Source organism: Lissotriton helveticus, chromosome 2_1, assembly GCF_964261635.1.
Source record: "Lissotriton helveticus chromosome 2_1, aLisHel1.1, whole genome shotgun sequence".
In the NCBI taxonomy this organism is placed as follows: domain Eukaryota; kingdom Metazoa; phylum Chordata; class Amphibia; order Caudata; family Salamandridae; genus Lissotriton; species Lissotriton helveticus.
Window position 1 is genome coordinate 1026256838 of NC_136059.1, and position 21215 is coordinate 1026278052.

Below are 21215 nucleotides of genomic sequence, written 5' to 3' on the forward strand. Positions count from 1 at the left end.
ATCTGATGCAATTGTTGATCATTAGCTTTATAACTAACTATATGGGTTATTGATTAGTTGGCCAAGTATTTGTATGGGAGACTGAGTGTGTGTGTGGGTGTCTGGGAGGTGAATGACTCTGTGCATAGATGTGTGAGCAGTTGATTCACTAGATGTATGGCTTCAAAAGTGCATGTGGAAACAGCTGTATGGGCGGTTTACTGTGTGCATGAGTGTATTGGTGAGTGAATGGATATCTCAGTGCTACATGTCAAAGTAAGTACATATGTAAAACACAGTACATGTGGTAGTTGACATATATAAATAACTGTGCATAAGAGCCAGTGAATGTGTGAGTGGCTGTATGGATTATTGTGAACTTGTATCAGGGATTGTATAACAGAGTAAATATGTGTTATTATATGTTTCAATAAGTAAGGTGTGTTTAACTATATAGTTGAGGAAATGGAGGTGTGATTGATTCTTTGCAAGACTGAGTGTCTGTTTACACTGAGTGTATCTAAGTTTATATTAGAGTCTGAAGAGGTTCATCGTATCATCACATGAATGATGTCATGAGTAATGTCAAATGAGATGTCATCAGTGATGTCATCAGTGATGTCATTTGAGATGTCATCAGTGATGTCATCAGTGATGTCACTGACCATGTCATGAATGATGTAATATGTGACATCATCAGCAGTGGATTGCGGGTGCGCGATATATATAGTTAGTACAACTAACTATATATGGAATTTCAATGGTTTTGTGTGAGTAAAATAAGGTTTTTTAAATGCTAATTCCTAACTATATATGGTCTATAACCTATGGTTTTTTCAGTGAATTTTCAAGGTTTTGTAAATGCTAATTCCTAACTATATATGGTCTATAACCTATGGTTTTTTCAGTGAATTTCATTGGTTTTTTAAAAGCTAATATCTGTAGCTGTAAAATGTATTCTTCTTTAAATCCAAACATATATTTTATATGTTTATTAATAAATTTTTTTTTAATACTTTTTTTTTGTAAGCTCCCGGAGCGCGGACAGGTGAACGCACGGGTAAGCGCAATCTTGCGGCGCGCCCCGGGGCGCGTACTAATACGCGTCCCGGAAGCGCTATTGCCGCGAACGAAAACAACATCGTGACGTATCGCGTAGCCGCCACGCCTTGCGTCATAAGACGCGTATCGCGTAGCCGCGAGATGCGTCTTATGACGCACCGCGTAAGCGCACCCGGAAGCGCATACGATCGCGCAACGTAAGCGCCCCGATGCGCTTACGATACACGCCCGGGGCGTGCCCCGGGGCGCGTAGCGTAAGCGCGTCAAACCATGTGACTTTAAAATAACACTTTTCATTGGTTCAGAACTTTTTTTTTTCCAAATTGTGTGAAACCCACCCATTTCTCTCACTATTGCTTTGTACTTGGACAGAGCAAGAGCTGTTCTGTCTACTCTATCTCCTACTTTTCTGATCTCCAGCAATGGCTGCAAGAGAGTCATCCAGCAGTGATTCAGATGGATTTTTAGATGAGGACCCTCCTCAGCAAAAGAAAAAAACCCATTTCATCTGGAAATTTTACGACATCCCTGAAGGACAGAAAAAAGTCAACGCTCCCAAAGTAACCTGCAAAATATGTGGGAGTAGTTTATCCAGAGGCAATCCTCTGAAAAAATATAGTTTTGGGAATGCTAATTTGATCAGGCATGTGAAAAGAAGACACCCTAACAACTTTGCCAGGGAGAGTGTCAGAGAGCTGGCACGGAATGTACCAACAGATGGCGGCAGCACCTCCACTGGTGGAGCAACACCTTCGGGACCACCCCGTGGAAGAATGGTCCCTAACATTCAGCCGGTGTTTGCAGGCATCAAATTTTTGTGCACGGAGTGTGACGAACTGCTCTGCTATGGGGAGCAGAGTGTTGAACTCATTGCCCTAAAGAAACAGCAACACCGCTGCTCTGCCAGTCCCTAAATTTTCAATTTTTTTTGCTCCTGTTGAGCAGTTTTGCAATTCCTGTTTTTGTTTTTCCCTTGACAAAAATCCCCAAAAAATATTAAATTGTTTTAAAAAGTCTAAAAAAAAATAAAACAACAAAAACAAAAAAAATATATAAAGCAACAAAATCAAAAAAAAGTTCTTTTCAGAACTACCTCCAATTTATAAAAAGAAGCTTTTTTTTTTTTTTAAAAAGTCTGTCATTTTTAATCTCCATGGTACGCTCCCCCGTAAGCTCCCCGGTGCGCGTACCGGGCGCTCCCCCCCGCGAAAATCGATTTTTTTTAAAAAAAAATTTTCACCCGTGGGAGCCTTTTATGGCCCCCACATCAAAAGTAGGGGGTCAGGGGGGTGTACCCTGCCCCCTTTTGCTCATTTCCCCCCTTTGATTCTTGCCACCTCTTGTGTCTCAATCCCACCGAGACACAAGATGGCGGCCGCTGCGGACTGTTTCGAATGTTTACAGACACCCGAGAACCAATCAGCTTGCCGTGCGCAAGTCGCGTGGCGCGCCTGAAGCGCTCCCCGGTACGCGTACCGGGCGCGGCTCTAGATATATATCTTTTTTTAAACCTAATTTACTCAAAATTCACAGGACCACATATCTTGAGACCTAGCAAAGGCACATCGGGCAAACAATATCTACAATTTTGCCAAGTTTCGTGGAAATCCATTCAGCCGTTCGGGCTAAAAGTGAGGCCAACCGCCCTATGGAAAACTCAATGTTAAAAACACGTTTTGGGACCCCCCTTTTTTCTCGGCCCCCCCTTGACGAAACCCCCCCAAATTTTCGGGGGCTGCTCAGAAACAAAATGTTCCATTTTCCTGAAAATTTCAGCCAATTCCGTCCACAAACGCCAAAGTTATTAGACATAGAATTTTCAAAAATCCCATAGAGAAAAAATCCTAACTATATATACCTACTGGCGACCGCCAGTAGGTAATATATATATATATATATATATATATATATATATATATATATATATATATATATATATATATACCATGTATTTTTTTTAAATAGGGTTAATTATTGCAGGTTAAAAAGAGAAAAGTAGGAAGGTTTATTTTTGTCTTTGACAGCTTCAGAGTGAGGAGAGAAAGGGGGCTGAGGAGCGCAGAGCTCGAGGCAGATTTTGACCCTGAGGTCTGTAAGGTGGGGGCCAGGAATGCTGGCAGAGGCTGGCTAGCAGCCCAGAAAGTCCTGCAATGAGGGGTTATTCTTAGCTCTTGGAAGACTGTGCGAGGCCTTCATGTAGACATCTGCAGCCTCATAAAATAGGGTCTTGTCTCACAGAAGTGCATTCCTTTGTATTTGTGCTCTTGAAAAATAATGTCTGCATAGTTGACTTCATTTAACCGAAAATACAATGTTGTATTAGTCTTAGACAGAAAATAAGATGTAGTTCTTTCTTAGAATTTTGTAGGCCACATGCCTTGGTAAAACCGATTGGCAGATTCAGATTTATTCCTGGCTGCTCTCCCCCTCCAGGATCCCGCCTTCATGCATCTCATTACGCAGCTCTGGACTATTTGTGCTCATTCGCTTTAGGCCCTCTCTATGAAGTCAAGTCACAGGCACATAATCTGGGATCACCAAGCAGTACCTTAGGTGGTTGCTTATCAGCTGCCACTTGCACCTTTTGAAGTGCTGCGTGGTCTCTGCCACATGCCTCCGTTCCTTTGGCCTCTGTCAGTAAGATCATGGCACGAGCTGGCTCGATATGTCCATTAAGGCTTTTGGACCTTCCCCCCCTCCTGCCCCCCAGAGATTTCCAGCTTGCTGGCAGTCGCCAATTCCATGGTGCCAGGCAGGAGCTCCGAGACCAACAGCCCACCTTCTTCCATGCCTGGCAATGCCCCCTTTATGAATGATTTGTAATATTAAGTTCAGGTGGTAACTCTACACTCCCTTAACCCCTTGGCCGCGGCGGTAATTCCACCGCGGCGCTAGGGGGCGGGGGGGCTGCCATGCTCGTGACGGAACCACTCCGTCACGAGCCGCGGTGGCACTGTGCTTGTGACGGAATGGTTCCGTCACGGCCCCGCCCGCCTAATAGAACGCTCAGCGCAGGGGCGAAATCAGCGTCGCGCAGGCGCGGCGGCCGGGCCGTGACGAAACCATTCTGTCACCAGCACAGCACCACCGTGGCTCGTGTCGAATGGTTCCGTCACGAGCATGCAAGGGGTTAAGCACTTTCTTCAGGGGCAGAATGGAGGCAATGTTGAGAGGTGGAGCTGTTATAATTAAACACTAGTTTATAGGTTACGAAAAATAAATCGGTTGTAATGATTCTATCATTGCCAGACCATTTGCATCTACTTTAAATGTATCTGGTTAGACATGGCCTCTGGTGACCGAGAGGGAGAATCTGTTTCCTTTTGTTAGTAACACAGTATAATGCCAGTCCTAAAATGAAAGTGGGAAGCTGATTAATCTATGGTTTTAGTAGAATCAGGTAACCTTTATTTAAGGTTATTGACGGAAAAATAAGAGCTCTCTGCAGTGATAGAGGTAATCTAGAGTTATAGAATCATACTTTTGAAATGGCTAAAAAGCTGCACGTCCGAGGCATTTTTATCGCATACATTTGTCATTACAATGGGACAAAAATGTATTAAATTCTCTCTGAGGTTTTAGCTGTATTATGATTCTGATGAAACTTTACTTATATTTTAAGCTCTAGATATTATGCATGAAAATATGAAAATTTGAGTAGTCACTTATGTTCAAGTTGACTAACACCTGTTTTCCTGGACTTCTGGTGACATGATCTGTGCTTTGCATACATTACTTTTGTTTAGTTTTAAGGAGTCTCACAAGCTCTTGATTTGTCTTTACTTCTTCAGTTGATAAGATTTCATACTGTGTCAATTCTGCCTCACACCCTTTTATGAAAGCTGGATGCTATTACAGCTGGCTTATTTTGGCTCAACGCAGATGAGTTGAAATATTTGAGACTCACACGTATGAATGTTTGTGAATAATCACAGTTAAAACTGATTATTTTGGGTCAACACATTCTCATAGGATTTACATGACCAATCCAGTAACACATCTCTAAATTGCTCAGTGGTGTAATTTATTCCCTTTTAATGCTTTGCGACTCAAAAGTAAATTGCATATGCGAAAAATCGAAACATTTTCTAGCACAAGTCCCTTTGCATGTCAACAATCCTTTATGAATTGAAGCCTTATGGTTTCATCTGAATTTGTGTTTTTGTCTTCTGCCGTGTGAAACAGGACTTGCTTTTTAAAATTGTTTTGTGATTAGTCGTGTTTGTAAATTGCAAATGTTTATCTTTTTTCATTTAATTTGCTAGGAATCACTTTTCTAGAAGTTCCATTGCTACTGGTGGCCAGAAAGGGAAGTCGTATTATACCATGACTTTTACTGTGAATTTTTCCCACAAAGATGACGTCTGCTACTTTGCTTACCACTATCCATATACATACTCTACACTAAGGGTGAGAAAATGTGAATTTATGTTGTATGGTCAAATACTGAAAAATTGAGATACAAGTAAAATTACCTTTCTCTGCTTTTGGATCATACTGAGTCTTACTTTATTGAATTCGTCTCTGCGTAGTTTGGTTTCAAAATATATTTGGACCAATAATTGGAAAAAGTAGATGATGAAGTACAAAGTTGATGTAGAGATTTTGTGGCAAGTTGAAGTACTTTGTTTAAAAAGGAGCGTATGATTTTGAACTGACAAGATTGTGCTTATAGTTCTTTAATCTTGTGTTTTTCACCTGAAAGCCAAAAGATTACCTAGCCTATTGAATGAGCGTTTGGCTACCCCATGCTTTTAAAGTGCCTCCAGATTATTAGCATAATTGAAATCTGCATAATTCTTTTGAGCAAGATAATTCTCCTCTCTCAGATGTTCATTGGTATTGAGCACAAAACTGAATTTATAAGTGTAGCCAACAATAATGTCACATATACTAGAGTTGTTTTCTGTAACTTGTATAGAAGTTTAGACTGAGCTTAACTATGTGAATGATTTGCCATCAAGGTAACATTAAGTTTTCTTTTCAGAGGTGTATTGTTGGTATATGTGTACAACAAAAAAGTGAAATGGCTGAATGAATCTTAACCACTTGTAGTTACTCTGGCTCACATTCCAGTCCATGGCTTGTTTGCCCACTGTAACCCTCCTGATGAGAACCATCCTTATGCAATTCTCGATCTGCTCCAATAGGTGTAGTTTAGCCCAAACTGCGACAAGGAAACAAGCAACCCAGACTTGTTTTCACCTATTTGGGCCTCGCCATAAAAAAAACACCATCGTTCAAATTATGCCTGCCTTGCATCTGAAAGAGACTATTAGTTATGGATTCCTTACCTTAGAATTACCCACAGGCTTCAGACTGGATCCGGAGAAATTTTTTCGTAGCAGTACCTCTGCGCGTCAGTAGGTGGTGTCAGTCGACTCTGCGTTCGTCGTCGGCGTGGTGATCGCCGGGGTGACGGCGCGGTATCTACTTAGACGCTGCTCCTGCACGCTGACATCAGTTATTCCTTTTTCTGCGACAGCCAACGCAGATCCGGAGAAACCGGTACCTCTAGTTATTTTTCGACTGTCTTTTTTCGACTTTTGTTGACTTCTTTTTTGAGTCATTCGACTCCTGGTGCACAGGGATGTCACATCGACTGACCTGCTTCAAGCCTTGTGGCTCCTGCCACAAGCTGATGTCGGTGCCTCTGGTGCCTGGAGCACGACCACAACCCCAAGTCGTGCTCCGACTGTCGGATCATGGCCCGAAGTCTTTGCAGGAGCGGTTCCGAAAGCTTCTGGAGGCCCGGCAGTCCGCTCTGCGCGCGCTCGAGGTCCTGGTCGAGAGGGAGGTCACGGGATCGGTCGCGGAGCATCACCACCACTCCTCGACTTCGTCTACAGATAGGTCGAAGCACAAAAAGAAAGCGAAGAAGCACCACCACTCTTCGCGTTCTCCCTGTCCGTCGGCCGACGTGATGTGGGATGCGGAAGGTAGTCATCAGGCTCCCCCTGCTGAGCCTATTGGGTTGGCTCCGAGCTTCCCTCCCTTCCCTTGGGCCGGAGCGACCCCTGCCCAACTTCGTAGCTTTTACGAAGCCCTCCACTCCATCTTTGGGCAGCCTGACTCCGCCGGCGTGCCTCCTGGCCCCGCGGACTCGGCTGGGGGTTCTAGGCCTTTGATGCCAGCGGCTTCGGCCCCGGCCCCACAAGGCCCCCAGGGATCCAGGCCTGGATCCGGATTGGCGCCGGTCGACCTTACGACACCTCCTCCGGTGTTGATTCTATTGGCGATACCTCCGCCCCTTCCAACGCCGGTTGTGTCCCTAACCGACGTCGACCCCGGCTTCCCGTTCGACATAGACACGGAGCCTGACCGACGTCGACCGGTACTTTTGTACCCTTGTTCTACCCTGGTGTTCCCTTACGCCCCGAGTGGCAACCAGAGGAGGTTGGGGAGGACTCGGAGGGGTCTGCATGCTTTCTCCACCTAACATGGCTACGGAGCTTTGGTGTTGCATAGGGCGGCTGAGGCTTTGAACCTTGAGCTTCCGACTGTGGCGGTCAGGACTAACCTCCTTACTGAGGTGCTTCAACCGGCAGCGGCCTCTTCGGGGCCCCTGCTGCCGTTCAGTGAGGCCTTCACGGACATCCTTCTGGGCACTTGGTCCAGGCCCAGCACAGGGGTCCTTTCGGATAGGATGATTGCCCGACACCACCGCCAGGCCCCGGGTGACCCCTTTTTCCTCTCCCAATACCCTACCCCCGAGACCTTGGTGGTCCAAGCCTCTACTTCCAAGGGCGCATTCCCTACCACGCCACCTGATAGGGAACCCAAGCAGCTGCATCACTTTGGGAGAAGATGTTTTCTTCCTCCAGCTTAGGACTGCGGTCGGTGAACCGCCATGTCTCTTGGGCCGTTACACCCACACTGTGTGGGACACAGTAGCACAGGTGCTGCCACAGTGCCTGGAGGAGGCCCAGGCCCTGCTCTTCAGTGCGGTTACCGAGGGTAGAGATACAGCGAAGTTCGCCATACGATGTGGGCTGGACAACGCCGACTCGCTAGGCAGGACGATTTCAATGTCAGTAGCCCTGAGACCCTACGCATGGCTGAGGTCCACTGGCTTTTTGGGCGATGTCCAATCGACTCTTTTGGACATGCCGTTTGATGCTGTCACTTGTTCGGTGACAAAGGATTCTAGGGCTACGGCCAGATCCTTGGACCTCACTACCACTTACCACCAGGCGCAGTCTGCTTTTCGCCCCATTCGTGGCTACGGCAGGGGTGCCTCACCACGTTCTGCCCAGAGCCTGAGGTTGCGTAAACTGTTCAGCCTCTGCGCGGCTGAGGACGTGGGACTCTGCGTCGTGGGTCAGGGGGCCAGTGGGCAGGCCAGTCTACCAGTGCCCCCTCTGCAGCAGCCTCCAAACCTTCCTAGTCCGACCCTCCAGGGCCACCAGTTGCCCGTGGGCAGCGGGATTCGCCATCACCTCCCCCACTGGCAGAACATCACATCACATCGGACAAGTGGGTTTTGCAGATAGTCCGAAGGGGCTACTCCCTCCCCTTCAAGTCTACCCCTCCATCCATGCCACCTACATTCCATCAGATGTGGGAGGATCACTTGGCCCTTCTCCGCCAGGAAGTTACGGCTCTCTTGGTCAAGGGAGCCATCGAGCGCGTCCCTGTGCCAGAACTAGGTTGTCGTTGCTACTCCCACTACTTTCTGGTGCCCAAGAAGGACGAAGGCATGCGTCCTATCTTGGATCTCAGGGACATCAACCGCTTCCTCCGGAAGGAGAACTTCAAGATGTTAACATTGGCTCAGGTTCTGTCTGCTCTAAACCCTGGAGACTGGATGGTAGCGTTGGACTTGAAGGACGCCTATTTCCACATGTCCATCCTGCCGGACTACAGGCGTTAACTATGGTTCACGGTAGGCCACGAGCATTTTAATTTACTGTGCTCCCCTTTGCCCTTACCAGCGCCCCTCGGGTCTTCACAAAATTGATGGCGGAGTTTGCAGCTCATCTGCGCAGATCATGGGTTCAAGTCTTCCCCTATCTCGACGACTGGCTCTTGAAGGCGGGCTCACCCCAGGCTGTCGTCTCCCACATCCAGACTATGGCGGACCTCCTGCATTCAGTGGGGATCAGTATCAACGTGCCAAAGTCACACCCGATTCCCTCTCAGAAGCTCCTTTTCATCGGAGCGGTTCTGGATACAATGCTTATCCTCCCGAACAGCGAGTCTGTGATATTCGGGCTATGATTCCGATCTTTCGGCCTCTATCCCGGTTTTTGGTCAGAATGAGGCTGCTGGGCCTCATGGCCTCCTGCATCATGCTGGTGGGTCATGAAAGGTGGCATATGCGGGCTCTGCAGTGGGACCTGAGGTTCCAGTGGGCACAACATCAGGGGAATCTTTCAGATTGCATCCAGATCTCGGAGGGCACTGCACACCAATTGCAGTGGTGGCTAATGAACCAGGATTGGGTCAACAGCAGATCCCTCTGCCTTCCCCAACCAGAGTTCACGGTGGTGACAGATGTGTCACTCCTGGGATGGGGCGGCCACATAGGGGAGGCGGAGATCAGAGGCCTCTGGTCTCCGGCGGAGTCTGGGCTCCACATCAACCTTCTGGAGCTCCGGGCAATTCATCTTGCACTTCTGTCAAAGGAAGAGTAATGCAGGTGTTCACGGACAACACCACCGCCATGTGGTACCCAACAAATAGGGGGGGGTGGGGTTGTGGACCTTATGTCAAGGGGTTCTCCGTCTTTGGACATGGCTGGAACATCAGGGCATATCCCTGGGGTTCAACACCTGGCAGGTTCGATGAACGGCAGGGAGTATGAACTCAGCCGCAAGTGCATGATGGATCACGAATAACGCCTGCACTTGGAGGTGGTGCAAGGTCTCTTTCAGCAGTGGGTTAGATCTATTCGCCACCGAAGAGAACGTGCAATGTCAGCAGTTCTGCACATTGGAATTTCGAAGGCGGCGCTCGCTCGGGGACGCTTTTCCCCACGAGTGGAGTTGCTGTCTTCTATACGCCTTTCCGCCTATACCACTTCTACCCAGAGTGCTGAAGAAGATCAAGCGTGACCGGGCCCAAGTTGTTCTTGTGGCTCTAGATTGGGCACGAAGAGTCTGGTATCCCGAGCTCTTGCACATGGCCATCGATCCTCCGATCACACTGCCTCTTCGAGAGGATCTTCTGTCGCTGCAACAGGTGACAGTCCTCCACCCGGACCTGTCCAGCCTCCACCTCCTTGCATGGAGATGGAGCGGTGACAGTTGACAACTTTCGACCTTCCTCCCGAAGTCTGTAATGTAGACTTGGCAGCCAGGCGTCCCTCCACTAAAATGGTATACACCTGTAGATGCAACACATTTGTGGCATGGTGCACAGCAAAGGCTGTGGATCCCCTTTCTGCCCCTCTATCAGAGATTCTTCTCTTCATTCTTTCTTTGGCCCAGCAAGGCTCTGCTCTGGACACGCTTAAGGGCTATCTTTCGGCCATTTCAGCCTTTCTTCGGCTTACTGATCAGCCTTCTCTTTTCAAGTCCTCTATTGTAAATCGTTTCCTTAAGGGCATTACTAATTTGTTTCCTCCTATTCCTTTCGTAATGCCCCAGAGGTACTTGAACCTGGTTCTGACCTAACTTATGTGCGCTCCATTCGAGCCCCTACATAATTGTCCCTCAAAGTCTTGACCTTAAAAGCGGCTTTTCTGGTTGCCATCACCTCTGCTCGCAGGGTGAGTAAGCTTCAGGCTCTTTCTTCTAAAGTCCACATTTGTAAAGCGCACAATCACCCGTAAGGGTCTCTAGGCGCTGGGGGGCCGTCGGGAAGATTAAGCGAGCTATTGCCCAGAGTCACATGGTGCTGGGCTGACCTGCCGCCGTAGCCGGGGATCGAACCGTGGTCCCCAGATTCCAGCGTCAGTCGCCCTGGCCGCGGCGCCACACCTTCTAAGCCTCCTTTCCTTGCTGTTCATCTGGGCAAGGTAGTCCTCCGAATTCAAACCTCTTTTTTTCCCCAAAGTTTTTACCTCTTTCCGCATAGGACAGACCATCACTTTGCCCACCTTCTTCCTGCCCCGCATCCTTCTAAATAGGAGGAGAGGCTCCATTGTCTGGATACAAAACATGCGCTCTCATTTTACCTGGATCGCACAAAACAATTCCAGGTGGATGATCAGCTCTTTGTTGACTATGTGGTAACCAAGAAAGGTCGGGCCGGAATAGCACTCTACAACTTATGCGTTTACAACGGCGCATTGTTAGATCGCATGGCAATACAACGCAAGTCATTACAACGACTTGCGGGAGGGGGGTCGCTGGAGTTTGTTATAGTATAATTTACTATTACAACTCTAGTGTGTGCAACAGTAGGGAAGGTGTTGGATTTAAAATCCAACAAATCCAACACCTTCCGCCCCCTACCGCCAGTCGTTGTAAAGACTTGCGTTGTAATGGCATGCGATGTAACAACGCATGGTTGTAACGACTTGCATTGTAAACGATGCGTTGTAAAGGTTGTTTCTCGATGGGTCTTTGCATTACATTTTTTAATTCCTTGGTGAAAAAGGAACCTACGGTAGGGTTGTGCGCACTTTTCACTAGGGCGACGGCAGCCACTACTGCTTTGGGATGTGGAGTGACTCTTCATGACATCTGTCAGGCAGCAACGTGGGCTTCCTTGCCCACGTTCACTAACCATTACTGCCTGGACAGCCAAGTCCGGAGAAACGGCTTCTTTGGCCTTTCAGTTCTCCAGGACTTTCTGGTGTGAACTTAGTTTGCAGACCCACCTCCGGGGTTGATATTGCTGGGGTATCTATTCTAAGGTAAGGAAGCCATAACTAATAGACTCCTGATTCTTCTTCCTAATGATGAATGTTAAAATCTCTCGAGGCATTGGTGCACTCTGAATTCATTGTAGCATACAGAGCTCCTTCATTGTGACTGAGGAACTAGTTACTTACCTTCGGTAACGATACATCTGTAAGAGACATATATTAGTTATAGATTCCAGCCATCCTCCCCATTCTGTGAACTGACTTCTAGGGTAAGGGACTCCCTTTCAGGGCCCTTGTTTTATATACCAGTGGTCAGTGTCTTGCATGGCTTTGCGCTTCTGGTTTGGAATGTTGTGTAAAGAAGTGAAGTCAGTGCGCACGGGCGGCGTCTAAGTAGATACTGTCACGTCATCCTGGCAATCACGATGCCGGCGACAAACGCAAAGTCGACCAACGCCACCTACCGACGTGCAGGGGTACTGCTACGAAAAAATATCTCCGGATCCATTCTGACACCTGGGGGTAATTCCAAGGTAAGGAATCGACAACCAATATATGTCTCTTACGGATATATCGTTACCCAAGGTAAGTAACTTGCTCTTCAGTCACAATGAAGGAGCTCTGTATGCTACAATGAATTCAGTGTGCATCAATCCCTCAAGAGATTTCAACAGGTTCTTACTACCAAGTGCAAAACCAGGCAACCTTTCTGCCATTGAGGCCTACCCATTAGGAACCCTCTGTCTTCCAAGTGGAGGTTGCCGTCATTGGGCCATACAAGTGCATCAGGTAACCTGATAAAGGTGAAAGAGCCTTGTCACAAGACTGTTGTGTCCTTGGTAGCAAATGAATTGTTTCAGCCAAACACTACTGTGAAGGTCCAAGGAAGGGGCATGAAGCACCGAGAAACAGAGAGCTTTTGGGGTGAAAAACCCCTCCTGCTGTGCAAAATTCATCGTATCTTTGAGTTGCTCCTAGCTCCTCACCTCAATGCAAATGTTCCAAACTGGTATTCATTGAATGTTTGAGCCAAATGGTTCTTCTAAGTGAGGTGCTTCAGGTCTCTTATAGTTAGAGGTTGTACTTGTCAAAGTTAGTTTGCTCTAATCTCCAACCTGCACCACAGTTGAACCAAGCTCCTCCTGTTGGTGGTCTCTATCACTAACAGGATACTTTATGTCCATCTCCAGGACTCCTCCTCCAGCTCCCATACTGTATAGACCACAGTTGAAAGTAAGGGTATCACCCAGTCAGTGAACAGAGTGCCTCACTGCATAAAGAAGCAATAGACACAGCCTCCTGCAGTGTATAACACACCATTAATCTCCCTCAAAACACATAAGGCACAAGAATAAAGCAGAAGCACCTAGAGGCATTAGCTCCTGCTGCATTAGCACCTGGCTATCCCTCAGTCAGAGGTAATGAGCTGGAGGGCATACCGGTCAGTCTCCTATGACTCAAGAGACCAGGAGCAATATGCCCAGGAGTTGCCAAATTCCACTGAGACAGATGCATATTTCATCTCATGCTGTTCTCTGTCCTTGGCTCAGACTCCTCCTTGGATGCTGTGAATAAAACATGGAGGCTTGGGAGTCCACCCCAGAGACTCAGAAGCAAAGTCACTGTTTCCTGGATTCTGCCAGCTGCAAATATAGTAATGATAGCAGCTTCTCTAATGTAGTGTCTGGTGACTTACTGCAAAACAATATTCCATCCCATTAATCCTTGAGGCAGAAAATGTCAAAGCCATCATGGTTAGTCAAGGGCTCCCTGAGGGTTATGAATTTATCTTGTACACCTCCAGGGCTTCTTCACCACTGAAGCAAGTCCATGTGCAAGCAAATGTGGCTCAGGTCTATTTATTGTTTGCCAGAGGGACAGAAAGTATTTATTGAAATCTGTTAAATAGGAAAATACTTTTTAATCTTTGGATGAATGAGGTCCTTCATCAGTACAAGTCAGGTTCCATCATGGCCAAATTATTGATTGCTTCATAAGTAATGGTGCTGAGACTTTATTTTTCAGCCAACAATGGCATACCAGGCCTTTAAGACTACAATGTTTCTCCATTCTGAAATCTAAGATGGAGCCCCCTCCTCTGGAAACTGGCATTTGAAGAGCAGGCAAGGTAGAGAAAAGACTAAACCTGCTCCCCTGGACTCCTCAGAGATTGGGAAGTTCCAGTGCCAGCATCTCTCCTCTTCATCATCTCATGGGGCTCACTGAATTCTAGGGGCAGGTAAGGGAAGTATTTTCATCCTCTGCATCTACTGAACCTACGTAGCCTCCAGCGCATGGGTCCTCTCGGTGTTGGTGAACGACTAATCTCTACAACTTCCAGTGCCAACTCCTTCAAGGTCACCTTTGTCGTGTTCAGCATTCCAATATTTTTTGGAAGAGGCAAAATCTCTGCTCATTGTAGGGACAATTGAACTGAAAGGAGGTGGCACATATAGCTTCCGATATTTTCTGTGCATGGCAAAACAGAGAAGGTCCCATCCTAGATGTCTGCGATTGAACCCAATTCTTAATTTTAGAAGTTCAAAATGCTGACTTTGGGTTAGGTGCTGCAAGCTGTCCAAAACAACCACAGGATGTGCTTAGTAAACCTTCATGTACTTCCATGTGTACCTGTCCTGAAAGAAGACAGGCAGTACTTCTATCTAATTGTGGCAAATCAGCACTGCAGTTGAGAAATCTACTCTACTGGAGAATGACGCTGCTATTTGGTCTCAACATTTTCTGGCTGTTGTTTCCAAGATCTTGGCCATAATTGTAGCCCTCCTGCAATATTAGAAGGTCCACTGCTGTCACTACCTAGATGACCTTCTCTGACCAGCAATGTCTCTTAAGAAGCAGGGTCTGAGCTAGCCTGGTCACTCAGCATCTCATACACTCTTTGGTCCTTAGTGAGCTATCCCATGTACTGCTTGGCAACAACCCGAATTATTCAATTAGAAATGACCTTTCTTGACTCCAACCTGGCGAAAGCTTTCCCTTCTCCTGTGAGGATAATGGCCGTCCATAAGATAAGGAACTTCTTCTCGACCAACAAGACATTGCTTGCCTTGTGATTCCAGAGGCTTTTGGGAGTTTGTGTCTAGCATAGCGGTTGTACCTTATGACGTATTCCACATGCACTCGCTGTAGCCCCAGCTGATGAAATATAGTGTTTGGATGCCAGTCAAACCACCTCCTTATCCTCCGATCCATGGCTTCAACCTTGTGATTTTAGGAACATACTTCCTAATTATTGGTCTTCAACTTGTGGTCACACACCTCCTTAGAGTAAGGGTATCGGTGTACTGAAAAGTTATCCATCAATGTTTCATGAGATTTGTCAAATTTATATTCATGCATAAAATTGTGGGAGCTGAATTCTTTCTCCAGGGCTGAGCTTAGTCTAAGGAGGAGTGGATTGACAGAGAGAACACCACAGTCCTATGCTGCTATACCTGTGGAAATATTGCATAATCTTGACAAAGTTTCATATTCCGCTTCTCTTTCGAATTTGAGGACATTATGCCAGCTAAATCAGCCATTGCAAGAAGCATAATCACCTATTGTTGCACCTTCCCTGGAGCCCATCCTTCATCCATTTTCTGAGTACACTCCTCCATGGCAAAAGTGACAACATTGGCTTTTCTTAGTTATGTACTAACATGTCAGAGACATATGTTGAGCAGCCATGTGGGATACTTCTCATCCACTCTTCCCACGCTTTATTCTTGAGGCTTCTTCTTGGAACAGTGCTTAAATTGGTTGGAAATTTCTTTACACGTTGTTTGCCTAAGATTAAGCTGGTTGATTTTTCCTTCACCTCTTTCCTTTTTCCTCCTCAGTTGCTGTGGAATCTATCCACAAAATTGAGTATGACAAATTGCCTGATCGTATGACATCTTTGTTATTTTAACTCCCTCTGCTCTTTCCCGGTTTCAGCACCCTCCTCACCGACCCCTCGTCCATTTGTCTAAAACTACATGTGGATTTACTCCTTTTTCATGAAGGGAACTGTCAAGGGTCAGCACTCATACAGGGATGGATGTGTATATATCACTGCTGGGTATATATCATTTTCATATGTTGTACAGGCAGGCAAAACAAACAAGCACTGGTAATGCATTGGGTCGCCTATGTAATGAATAAAGAGCTGTTTTCATCAATCATTGTCCAGGAGACGGAAAGAGCTCCCTGACATATAACAAAGGAATGGAGAGGATATGTTACAGTGGCCAAATCTGCTGACTCAAGAGCTGGGGATCCCGGTACGAGTCTCGGCGGCGCCGCTCAACATCCGGTGATTCTATGCAAATCACAATGGGGCATATGCATCAAGCCTGCATTTTGCAAATCCCAAATAGCGAATTTTACTGATTCGTTATTTGGGAATCGCAAAATGCTAGTAGGAATCGCAAAAAAAATTGCGATTCCTAATCATTCCTTAATTGCAAGTCGCAAATTGCGAGTCACAATTAAGAAATGGCTTCCCATTCATTCCTATGGGCCCTAGGCCCATAGGAATCAATGGGAATTGCATGCGCAATTTGTGAGTACCAAATATGTACTCGCAAAGTGCACATGCAATTTCAAGGGCACAAGGGTGCCAAAAGGACACCCTGATGCTCCCCTGAAAGTGCAATTAAAACATGCTGCACACACATGCCCCAAGGGCATGTTTGTGTGCAACATAGAACTTGTTTTTGCAAATTACCATCAACTTTAAGTTGATGGTAATTTGCGCTTCTTAACAGCGAAATTGCAATTTTTTTTTTTTTGTTGCATTGCATTTAGGGAAACGCAATTTGTGATTCCCTAAATGCAATCGCAATTTAAGTATTTGCAAATTTTGCGAATCTGTCCCTTTGAGACCGCAAAAAGCAATGATGCATGTGCCCCTTAATCTTTGTGGGTGATAACTTGTTATATAAATATGCTGTAATAGTAAAAGGTAAAACTTTATGAACATTTAGTTTCACATAAGCGGTTCTTGACAGTATTTTTGGTGGCAGGAATCTGATTAGAGAAGCAGACGAGGAACATGCATTGGTAAAAGCAGGAACATATGCTTCACCCAATAGAAATGGAGGAAAGGTAAGTGGCACGCACAGGAACCAGTGGGAAGCCAGGAAAGAGAGAAGGCGGGATGTAAGTCCCTTTTAAGTATATATTAAAAACAATACATTTCTTGAGCACAGTGCAAGTGCTGTGCAGGCGAAACCTAAAAACTATAGGAGCTGTTAAGAGCCTGTGTGTGCCCAAAAGCAGCGGAGGCACTATAAAGGTAACTTTCTTTTTTATATGATAAAAATAAACATAGATGAGCCCCAATAAATGGTTTTGAAAGCAGGGAAACCAGTAGGATGTTGTGCAGATATTTGGATCAACTTACATTGTTAGGGTGTGGGCAGTATTCAGACTACTCCTTCATAAGACTTGTTTATCGCATGGAAAGTTAATTTGTTGAGCAGTAATATTCTAGGAGCACAAGAGCCCATGTGAAAGACAGTATAATTTGTATCTAAAAATATTGGAAGGAGAGAGAACTTCCTGGTTGCTGCTGTACTCCAAGTCTCAGGGTCCCTACTTCACTGGTGGAAAGGAGGCAGGCGCACCACCAAATAGCGCATTGTGTTGCCCAGCTGCATTGGCTGTGCTTGGGTGAAGGTCGGGCCCGTCCACATCCATTAGAGGCTAGAGGAGGCTGGGCTGAGCCACTCCTTTAACACCTTTTGTCTTGTATCCCCCTACAGCAAGTAAGTGTGACCATGCCGGGGGACTTTCAGTTATTTGCCGTTACCCACCCACAGCCGTCAGTTTGATTTTTTGTGTTTCTATCTCAATTGAAGGTATGGGCAAACGAAAATTGTCTCCTGTGCTCAGAAAAGAACCGTGTAATGGCTCTAACATTTTTTCTTATTTGATATCCGTGGTCGGGGCAATAACCAATGAAATAATTTCAGTCAAGGAAGAATTGGGTCTAGGGGCAGCCATCGCTAAACAATCTGAATGCACTACAGTTTTTAGAATGTCCCTTGCTGGGGATGTTTGCACAGCAAATTGTGACTCACGCCTGTTTCCAAGTAGTAATGAGCACTTAGTTGAAGACATCATTTATCACCCTCCATTAGCTGGTCCTGCTTCATTCTGTAAGGTCCATTAAAATAAAAAAATGTGGTGCCGTCTGCTAGTGCGCCCAAGAGCTCTGTGTGGACATTATTTGGTTTCCCTGAAAAGTGCCTTTGGGCTCTGTGGATCCGCTGAGCCCCTAGTCGGCCTTCCACTGGTGGTGCTGCTCTGGCACTGATTGACCCTGCTGAGCCACTGATATGCTCCTTGTTGACACCAGATTACACATCCACACCTTTGCTCAAGGTCATGCTGGTTCCGGTCAGTTTGGCACCAGCCTTGCCTGGGGAAGTTTCTCCTCCGCCAGCCTGGCTCTGAGGTCTCTCTGTGTAGTTTTCTTGTTAGGACACTATACTGGGTTTTGGACATTCTGAGTGGGATTTTGCCTACCCTTCCTGAGGCGAATATATTATAATACAACGCTAACGTTTTCCACGCATGGCATTACTCCGCGAATTTTACTTCGCATGCGTCTTTACCACGCAGCATTTTCCAACGCACGATTATACACCGCAAAATTTACGTTACTTAGCCTCTTACGTCCTGTACATAATGATACTGATAGGCTAAAAAAAAAAAATTCCAAACTGCCGAACAAAGCAAAATATCGATGTTTATAACAAACCAATACTACAGATTACCTTTCTTTTTAAATTTTTTAATTTACAATGCGCTTTCATTATATTTTTTTATGTATAAACATTGGATCCTTATCTCACCTCTCCACGCCTTTCACCAGCTGCCCTTAACGGAAACGAGCGTCAAAACACGTTTTGAAAAATAGAGATAGGACTACTATAATGACGTACACGCCACGTCGCTGGGGAGGCTCTTTTCTTGATCGTCAGAGGCACTTAATATCTTTTTTTTTCTCATTTCTCTTCTTTTTTTTTTTTAATCCGCTTGTTTTTTTGGGGGGGGGGGGCCCCCCCAAGCCCCCTTTTTTTTATAGTTCCTTTTTCTTAATGATGAACACGCAGGACGAAAGAACGAAGACTGGAAGGAAAGAACGTTGCGTGGTAAAGACGGTCGTGGAATGCACCCGCGTTGAAAAGACGTTTGCGTGGTAAGTGAACCGTAGTAAACGTCACGCGTGGTAAAGACTTCGTAGTAAATGATGTTTCCCTCCTGGGGCATTCTGTAGTGTCTTTGCCCAGATGGTTCATGATGGACAAGATATGACCAAGTACATTTTTCAAATGAGATATAACACCACAGCTTGGGTTTCGGCATCATGCTTGAATGCGTGCCATAAGTGTTTCTGAGAATATGGAGGCGTCCTTTATAGACATGGCGTTTGATGGCTCAAAGCCCTTTGGGCGCAATGCTTGCTCAGTGTTGAAAGGTTCAGAGATACCAATGCTATGCTCACTGCTTGGGAAAAATGCTAGCTTCATCAACAATATTGGATGTTCTGAGACTACTCACAGACATTGCTTACCCCAAGAGACATACCTCTCATCCAGTGCAAAAGCCTGCCCACCCGTTTCATGGCTCAAGGGGACGTGATTGGGTAAGAGACCATGTCCGCAAGCAAGGTCAGTACTCCTCTTCCTTGCTGTAAGCTATGACTGCTGCCAAACTGTACTAATTCCCCCAACAGAGGTCACGAGCAGCTAGAAGGGGCAGAATGTTTTTATCTACCTGGCTGGCGTACAGCAATGGGTCCTGAAGTAGCCGAGCGTGGTTACAGCCTCCTTTTCCTACCTACTACCCCCATTGTTCCTCCAGTTTTTGTGCAGGCTTTGGCAGAGCATTCCTCCAGCCTTCCGAAGGAGTTTCCAAAGAGGCAATAGAGAGAGTCCCCGAGGCAGAAAGGGTCAAGGAGTGCTACTCTTGGTACTTCGTAGTACGCAAGAAAGATGGTGGGTTGAGACTGACTTTGGATCTTCAATTTCTAAATGTCTTTTTTCAGAAAGACATAGGCTCTATTTTCCATTTACCCAATAGTACCTCTCCTGCAGCTGCACTGGTGTTTATTCCACCTCATTGTGGGGGTAGGTATGCTTCCAGTTTACTGTCCTGCCATTCAGCCATATCTAGATATCTAGCCCCCTGGCATTTTACGACGGTGATGGCAATGGATGTGATCCATCATTGCACGTCTGGATACAGGTATTCCCATGACTCGCTGCTGAAGCCGTGGCACTGCAATCAATTGCTGACAACTTGCAGGTGGCTGTTTTTCTGCTGCCCTCCCTGGGATTTTCTATCAGCGAACTATAATTCCATCTTTGGCCAGTGCAGAGGATTCCCATAATAGGTGATGGTTCTGAATACAAAGGGGTTCAACGTTTTTACGGCGATGGAACGAGTCTGGGACTTTCCGGAGATGATCATGCTTCAGACTCGTTTCTGTCCTGTACCATCCTGACTCCTGCAGAGGTGGTCGCTCCCCGCTCTCCCTGATCTCACAGCGCTGGACTGCTACATTGCTTGCCTTCATATCGTGCCAGATTGGTATCGTAGCGCTGCGCTGAACTGTAACACTGCCTGCATTTAAATTGTGCCACATCATAGCGCTATATCGTAGCGCTATATCGCATTGCCTGAGTATTTGCTTAGCCTGGTTTCGCTTTTGTTTCTGATGCCATTTTGTGTTTGTTTGCCTCCCAGCCCGTCCCTCCACCCCGCTCCCGCCTCCCAGCTGCTCCTCCCTTCCACAGATAACATAGGAATCGTCCTGCCTTCCCTAGCGCTGTGACCATCCTGACTCCTGCAGAGGTGGTCGCTCCCCACGCTCCCTGATCTCACAGCGCTGGACTGCTACATTGCTTGCCTTCATATCGTGCCAGATTGGTATCGTAGCGCTGCGCTGAACTGTAACACTGCCTGCATTTAAATTGTGCCACATCATAGCGCTATATCGTAGCGCTATATCGCATTGCCTGAGTATTTGCTTAGCCTGGTTTCGCTTTTGTTTCTGCTGCCATTTTGTGTTTGTTTGCCTCCCAGCCCGTCCCTCCACCCCGCTCCCGCCTCCCAGCTGCTCCTCCCTCCCACAGATAACATAGGAATCGTCCTGCCTTCCCTAGCGCTGTGACCATCCTGACTCCTGCAGAGGTGGTCGCTCCCCACGCTCCCTGATCTCACAGCGCGGGACTGCTACATTGCTTGCCTTCATATCGTGCCAGATTGGTATCGTAGCGCTGCGCTGAACTGTAACACTGCCTGCATTTAAATTGTGCCACATCATAGCGCTATATCTTAGCGCTATACCGCATTGCCTGAGTATTTGCTTACCCTCGTTTCGCTTTTGTTTCTGCTGCCATTTTGTGTTTGTTTGCCTCCC

At 46.5% G+C, this 21215-nt stretch overlaps 1 protein-coding gene across 2 annotated transcripts in view; it reads left to right on the forward strand.

Annotated features, from left to right (window-relative positions):
• Positions 1-21215, forward strand: part of AGTPBP1 (ATP/GTP binding carboxypeptidase 1) — a 1069504-nt gene that overhangs the window by 744244 nt on the left and 304045 nt on the right. For both annotated transcript variants that reach the window (XM_078675801.1, XM_078675802.1), the window contains exon 19: positions 5307-5451. In XM_078675801.1, coding sequence (XP_078531927.1) covers positions 5307-5451 — 145 coding nt within the window. The remainder of the gene's footprint in view (positions 1-5306; positions 5452-21215) is intronic.